Source organism: Herpailurus yagouaroundi, unplaced genomic scaffold (genome assembly GCF_014898765.1).
Source record: "Herpailurus yagouaroundi ecotype Mexico unplaced genomic scaffold, PumYag 220, whole genome shotgun sequence".
NCBI lineage: Eukaryota > Metazoa > Chordata > Mammalia > Carnivora > Felidae > Herpailurus > Herpailurus yagouaroundi.
Genome location: NW_024412451.1, coordinates 995,594 through 1,003,008, shown reverse-complemented (window position 1 = coordinate 1,003,008; position 7,415 = coordinate 995,594). Strand labels below are relative to the sequence as shown.

The following is a 7,415-nucleotide window of genomic DNA, read 5'->3' as shown; positions in this document are numbered from 1 at the left end:
GCATTTAAAATTTTTTATAGATACAGTCAAAACGGCCAAAATGCAGGCACCAATTTAACTCACAATAAGGAGAGACCCTGTTTCCCCACATTCCTCACCAACCCCCGGTGCTAGCAGACTTTTTACTTTCGCCTTATGAATAGGAGGGAAAAAACCGGAGCCAGGACTTGCTTTCAACCCACAGCTCCAAACCCATAGTTTGGGGCCCAGTGCTAACTATGGGTGACACCTTTCCCTTCCCCAAACAGGTGAGCAGAAGTCCTCAGCCCGGTAAGTTTGAGCCCAGCGTGGAGCAGAGGCAAGTCCATACAGCCCAGCTTAGAAATGCCACCTCTTCATTGACCTGGGCTGGCGGCAGGGGGCGCTGTGAGCCAAGGGGAGGGCTCACTCGCGCTCCCCCTGGCTCTCAGCCTGGTGGTGGCTGCTGCGTTGGTGAAGGAGCAGGAGGCGTCTTTGGCCAAAGGCCTGATGGCAGCTGGAGCAGCGATGCCGGGCCGTGGCCTGGCTGCCCGGCGCCGTGGGGGGGTCATGACACAGGCGATGGGCGGCCAGTTTGGAGGGGAAGGAAAAAGCCTTGGGGCAGTGCGGGCAAGGATAAGGGCGGGCGTCGGTGGCGTGGTGGGTGTGGCGGTGGGCTGCGAGCTTGGAGGGGTAGCAGAAGGACTTGGGGCAGTCCGGGCACGGGTAGGGGCGGGCAGGCGCGTGGGTCCAGAGGTGGGCGGCCAGCTTGGAGCGGTGGCCAAAGGCTTTGGGGCAGTGTGGGCACGGGTGCGGGCGGGCACCACTGTGCGTGAGGCGGTGAGCTGCCAGCTTGGAGGGGTAGGAGAAGGCCTTGGGGCAATCGGGGCACGGATGCGGGCGGGCGCCGCCATGTGCCAGCCGGTGCGTGGCCAGCTTGGACGGGTACGAGAAGGCCTTGTCACAGTCGGGGCAGCGGTGCGGGCGCTGGGGCGGGGGCCGCCGGCGGGGTCGAGAAGGCGCCCCCGCGGACGTGGCAGGCCCGGGAACCGACTGGCTGGGCTTCTGCGGCGAGCCCTGGTGGGGAGCTACAGGACAGGAGGGCGGGTGGGCTCCAGGCATCAGCCAACAACCTGAATTTAGGCCAGGCTTCCCTCCCCCGCCCCCCACCCCGTCCCAGCCTTGATACTTGGAGTGTATCTGGACACTCAAGGGTCATACTGAGATTCCTCAAATGATCATCCTAAGGGGCTCCAAAGGATTACGGAGCTGGAACCCCAAAGCGACTAAGATGTTCGTTTCTAGTACATTCCCAAGTGATCACCCTGAAATTCCACATATCACCCCCCCTGACCCTCCTTGAATTTTCTGAGCCCCAAAAATGATCACTGAATTTCCCCAACGCCAAATAGTACGATTCCCCAGAACGCGATTCGGAGCAACCCAAATGGCCATCACCCTAGGCCTTCAAACTTTCGCCCTGAGATTCCCTCAAAATGTGATTCTCTTGGCCCCAATTCCTGTAGAGTGCCCCCCACTCACAGGCGGGACTGCTCTCACCTCCTCCTTTGGTTATAGGTTCCTTGCCGGTGGGACTAGGATCCGTGTCCCCGGCCGCGGACTCCGCATCTCGTTCCAGCATCTTGCTGGCCCAGGAACCCAGAGGGAGCTAGGCCACGCCGGTGATGATCAGGCTGATGGGGATAGGCTATAGGGCCTAAAATCACGGACCAGTGTTTTAGGAGCGAGATCTTAAGTCTGGAATCCAAAGGCAGGGCAGGTGTTGCTTGCGGGCCGGCGGAGCCTAAAAGCACAACTAGCGGGGGTTTATGCAAACGTGACCCTTTGCAACTTAGACCCAGGCTTGGAGCCCTTGAACGGAGTGGGCGAGGCCTCTACAACTTAAACTCTGGGGCTGTCCTGAGCGCAGAGCTGCCGAAGCCTGGATCCACAGTGGGCGGGACCTCCCCCCATTAGAACCTCCCAGCAGTGGAAACTAAGCCGGGAAAGGGCGGGGCCATATAAATACGCTCCAAAGCCACTCAGACCCAGGGGAGGGGCCTTCCAGCGGGGTGGGCGGGTCTTTTACAACTCTGTCCCAGGGGAGGGGCCTGAGCTCAGTGGGCGGGATTCACCTCCAATAGGTAGCTTTACCGGAGTCGCGGTTTAGTCTCAGTCCATGGACGCCGCGTGAACTGCTTCCTTCTTGTTGCTAAATTTCATCCCCAGCGTGGAGGGTAGAGGGGAGACCTGGAGGGAGATGCAGAAAGAATGTGGCCTGTCTTGCGATTAAGAGACGCCTAATGGATTTCTCCTTCGGGGTCCCAGGCGTCCGGGCCTCAGTGCACCCCTCGGAATCATGGCATTCGGGCACCAGTGCACCCTACCAAGGCTCAGGCACCAATGCAGTCCCTCCGGAACCTATGCATCAGGACTCCAATCGATTCTTTTCCGGGAGATCCTGGCGTCCAGCCCCCAATCCACTTCCCGAAGACCCAGACATCCAGGCCCGGACCCGAGCCCGGCTCACCTGCGGAAGGCCCCTCCCCGGGGGCGGGGCTCCGGGCCCCTCCCTCAGCGGCCGCTGCAGCTGCTGCGCTGCCCTCGGACGCGGCGGAGCTGCACCTCCCGACGCGCGCCCAGCGACGGGAGGGGAGGGAGGGTGCGCGAGTTGCTCTGCCCAGCCTCATTTCCATCCACTCCTCCCACGCGGGGCCCGGTGGGGGCGTCAGTACGCATGCGCAGTCGCGGGCAGCTGAGGCTGCCGCGGGAGAAGAAATCGAAGGGGTGGGTGCGCGAGGCAGGCAAGTTGGTGAGCAAGCGCGGAGCTAGTCTAAGGGCTATAGGAAAGTGTACTGCGGCTTGCGGGGCCTACGGTGGCTGAGTGGAGTCAAGCACGTGCAGGACCTAACTCGGGGAAACTGGGTTTAGAGATCACTGAGACACTGCCCAGCATAGGCGCCTTCCCTCTCTGTGTCCCCCTTCCTTTCGAGAATTCGTTGGGAGCCTGAGTTCACTCTCCGGAGGGAATTGCAAGAAACGTCTGCCCAAGGCTTTTGCAAAGAAGTCAGGCCAATTTTTCGTGAGTGGGCGGGGTGAGACTCCAGGTTCAGAGAGAGCTGAGGTCCAATAAAAAATGTGTTATTTGCATAGGCCCCCGGCACCCTTCGCCATTGGGTGATTCAAGAATCTCAGCCCCTCCCACCCCAATGCCCCGGCCCAGATGTGGTAAGGGGAGGGGGACGGCGGTTCCCGAAATATCCCAGCGGGAGTTCTTGGGAGGGTTGGATCTCCTGGTGCCAGGCCCTGGGTGCCACGCTTGGCATCCTTCCCCGGGCCATGACGGTGCACTTTCCCGCCCAGCACGGGAATGACCGTGAAGTGCCCATAAAAATGCCCTGCATGGGTGGGTCTTCAGTGTGATAAGGTCTGGCGAGTCCTGGGAGCCCTGGGTGTTAGGTGTAGGGTTATTCGAACTCTGGAGCCGGATTGCCTGGGTAACCAGTTTGGAATCTTGTCTTGGCCACTTTCTATCTGTGTAACCTTGGCCAAGTCCCTTCATCTTTCTGGGATGTTAGGATTAAATTCAGTAATCAATGGAAAGTTTAGACCAGTGCCTACAGTGCTCAATGCATGTTACCAATATTACTTTTTGTTTTTATTGTGCATTGAAATAGGCCATGATAGAATCAAAGTTGTCCCAGAATAGCAAGTTCAGAGAGCTCAAGGTGGGAAGGAACATGCTGCGTTCAGGGGATCTTTCCTACCTCCATCCTCCAAACTCACCTTCTTTCCAGGGCTGGTACATCCCATGGTCCATCCTACTTCAGGGCTTCTGCACTAGCGGTTCCCTATGTCCTCCCCCAAGGTCATTCCTCCATCAACATATTTGTCTGACTCCCCACTCTGATCTCATTTCAAATATTACCACTGCAGAAGGCCTCCCCTGTCCACCGTAGCTCATGGTGCTCCCTTCCCTTCATTATTCTGTTTGTCACATCTCCCTGGTGGGCACTTAATACAGTATTCCTGTCCTCTAGAATGTATTCCCTGTTAAGATGAACAACTTGTCTGCCTTGTTCACCCTCTGTCCAGAACAGGGTAGGTGCCCAATAAATCTGTATCAAATAAACGCTGGAAAGGATTAAAGCCAGAAGTTCTCTGTGATGAGTAGATAGACGTTGAGGACAATACAGAACTTGAGGTCAAGGAATTAGAAAGGTCTAGCTGAGTGGGAAACCAAGGAAGGGTTTTAAATATGGGAAGTGGCATGAACTAGTTTAGGTCTTCATATTCTCTCTCTCTCTCTCTCTCTCTCTCTCTCTCTCTCTCTCTCTCTCTTTTTAAAGTAGGTTCCATGCCCAGTGTGGACTACAACATGGGGCTTGAACTCATGACCCTGAGATCAAGACCTGAACTGAGATCAACAGTCAAGCGCTTAACCAACTGAGCCACCCAGGGGCCTCAATATACTCTTTTTTAGAAAATTGTTTTAGTTTATGGAAAATTTCAAACATGACCAAAAGAAAGGAAGGGGAAGAGTATAACCAGCCCCTCACCAATCCATCACCCACATGACCAATTTTGTTCCATCATCCCCTCCCCCATTAAGTCCCTTGAGTTATTTTGAAGTAAATTCCACACATTTCATCCAGAAACACTTAAAACTGTGTTCCTAAAAAAATAAGGACTCTCTCTCTTTGAAACACAACTAAAATATCATTATCACAACTTTCAAACTTTAGAGTCATTTCTTTTTACTTTATTATTATATTTTTTAATGTTCATTTATTTTTGAGAGATGGAGAGCGACAGAGAACGAGCAGGGAGGAGCAGAGACAGAGGGAGACACAGAATCCGAAGCAGGCTCCAGGCTCTGAGCTGTCAGTACAGAGCCTCACGTGGGGCTTGAACCCACAAACTGTGAGATCATGCCCTGAGCCAAAGTCAGACCCTTAACCGACTGGGTCACCCAGACGCCCCAAGAGTCATTTCTTCACATTATCACATTTCTGCGATTGTCCCCTGCATATCTTGCTTTTCATTTTTAAGAACAATGTTTTATTTCAAACATACAGAAAGCGTGAGAATATAATTGTTTTTTTTTTAATTTTTTTAAATGTTTTTATTTATTTTTGAGACAGAGAGAGACAGAGCATGAGCAGGGGAGAGGCAGAGAAAGAGAGGGAGACACAGAATCTGAAGCAGGCTCCAGGCTCCGAGCTGTCAGCACAGAGCCCGACGCGGGGCTCGAACTCATGGAGTGTGAGATCATGACCTGAGCTGAAGTCGGACGCTCAACCAACTGCGCCACCCAGGCGCCCCTAGAATTGTTAATAATAGAAGTGGCTGGCATCAGCAATTATCTATTGATGGCCAATGTTTCATTCCCCCACCCACTCCTCCCAGATGATTTTGAAGCTATATGCCGGACATTATATCCCATAAATATCTTTTTATTTTTATCTTTTTATCTTGTTGCATCTGCATCCGAATTTAAACAAGCTCCACATATTGTGTTTGTTTTCTGTGATTCTTTAATCTGTCATTGGCATTTTATTTTATTTATTTTTTAATTGTTTGATGTTTACTTATTTTTGACAGAGCGGGGCAGGGGCAGAGAGAGGGGGAGACGCAGAATCTGAAGCAGGCTCCAGGCTCTGAGCTGTCAAGGCACAGCCTGATGCGGAGCTCACGAGCTATATCATGACCTGAGCGGAAGTCAGGCGCCTACCTGACTGAGCCACCCAGGCGCCTCTTTTGACTTTTTTTTACATTTATTTATTTTTGAGACAGAGAGAGACAGAGCATGAGCAGGGGAGGGGCAGAGAGAGAGCGAGACACAGAATCTGAAGCAGGCTCCAGGCTCTGAGCTGTCAGCACAGAGCCCGATGCGGGGCTCGAACTCACAGACTGTGAGATCATGACCTGAGCTGAAGTCGGACACTTAACCGACTGAGCCACCCAGGCGCCCTAGTTAGCACTTCTTATATACCTGAAACTATCGTGAGTGCTTGGTATACGTTCTTTCATTTCATCCTGAAAGCAAGTTTTTAAGAGGAGGCGATACTATTATCCCCATTGTACAGAAAAAGGAAAATGAGGCACAAGGAGGGAGGTCACTTATTCAAGGTCACACAGGGTCAGGGTCAGGATTTAAACTCCTGCAGCCAGGCCCTGGAACCCACGTAATTTGCATTTATGCTTTGCTGCCTCTCGACTGGGGCTGAGGGCGTGATGGTGGAGAAGTGGCCTGATTGGAGAGGTTAACTTAACAGAGCCTAGATAGGGGTACCTGGGTGGCTCAGTTGGTTAAGCATCCGACTTAGGCTCAGATCACATGATCTCACGGTTCATGCGTTTGAGCCCCGCATCAGTCTCTGTGCTGACAGCCCAGAGCCTGGAGCTGCTTCAGATTGTCTCCCTCTCTCTCTGCCCCTCCCCCCACTCGCACTCTGTCTTGTCTCTCTCTCTGTCTCTCTCTCTCTCAAAAATAAATAAACATAAAAAAATTTAAAACAGGGCCTAGTGATGAATTGGAAGGAGTTGAGGATGGTGATGAAATCACAATAATGGTTTTGTTCTGTGCCAGGCGCTCTCCCAGACTCTTTACTTTACATGTCTGAACTTATTAGATCTTCACAATGAGGGAGGAGCTCTTTTCAACCTCATTTTACAGATGAGTATACTCATACTGAATGAAGCCCAGAAGACGGTAAGTTTTGAGCCCAAGGTCGCACAGTTGGGAAGGGGTATGCCCAGGTTTCTACCTCTTAGAAACCTCTTCTAAACCTCTTCTGCCGCCTTAGGGCGGCATCTCACAGCTGACCCAGAAGGTGTGCATGCCTTCAAGGGACTGGTGAACAGTCTAGCAATCCTACAGAAACAGCAAGAATGGGCCCCAGAGTGAAGAGGTCTTATTTGGGGGGAACCTCACAGTAAAGAGTGCTTGAAGATCCCTGCTTTCCTGTTTCCTCCTTCCCCTGAGCTCCTGGCAATCCCTGAACCTTCTTTTGTTTCAGCCCTGATGTCTGCACCATTCCCCTCACCGACCGGACAGGGCTCACCTCCAGGTCCCCAGCTTCTCCCAGCTTGGGCCAGGCACACAGGAGACCCCAAGCGAGGAATAAATGTGCAAAATTCTCTCCTTGACTTTGAGCTTTTCTGTCTGCCTGTTTCTCTCCTGAGAAAAACCACCGGAAATACACAAGGAGTCCCGCTATCAGTGTATTGGGGCCTCCTGTTGGGTTTTCATTTCTCTCTCTGTCCGTGCTTCTCCCAACGTCTCTCCCTCGCCTTTTGAGTGTCTCCCCGTTCGCCGTTTCTCTGTCTCACCTTCTTCTCGGTCTCTGAAGTCTCTTCCCAGACTGGACCCCCACCCCCACCCCAGCGGCCGCGGGCGCGGCCCCTTTAAGACGGCCCCGCCCCCGCCCCGCCCCGCCCGCGCCGCCCCGCCC

The 7,415-nt window shown here is 53.4% G+C and overlaps 1 protein-coding gene across 7 annotated transcripts; it reads right to left on the bottom strand.

Moving 5' to 3' along the window:
* On the bottom strand, positions 1 to 2,624 carry ZNF575 (zinc finger protein 575). 7 transcript variants are annotated; one of them, XM_040457263.1, is made up of 4 exons: positions 2,489 to 2,624; positions 2,094 to 2,208; positions 1,519 to 1,716; positions 1 to 1,046 (listed from the first exon to the last, which is right to left on the bottom strand). In XM_040457263.1, exons 3-4 carry the CDS (start codon positions 1,598 to 1,600, stop codon positions 385 to 387), a joined length of 744 nt encoding a protein of 247 aa, XP_040313197.1. In that variant the 5' UTR covers positions 1,601 to 1,716; positions 2,094 to 2,208; positions 2,489 to 2,624; the 3' UTR covers positions 1 to 384. The 7 variants fall into 7 exon arrangements, with proteins under 7 accessions (XP_040313197.1, XP_040313198.1, XP_040313200.1 ...); XM_040457264.1 differs by having other exon boundaries at positions 1,519 to 1,675; XM_040457266.1 differs by having other exon boundaries at positions 2,113 to 2,208.
* Positions 2,625 to 7,415: the final 4,791 nt, after the last annotated feature.

Bases quoted from the DNA above. Each gene is read 5' to 3' on its own strand.
- ZNF575 (XM_040457263.1), bottom strand. From the start codon at position 1,600: ATGCTGGAACGAGATGCGGAGTCCGCGGCCGGGGACACGGATCCTAGT. The intron at 1,047-1,518 runs GTGAGAGCAGTC...CCTGTCCTGTAG, and splicing joins ACCTATAACCAAAGGAGGAG to CTCCCCACCAGGGCTCGCCG.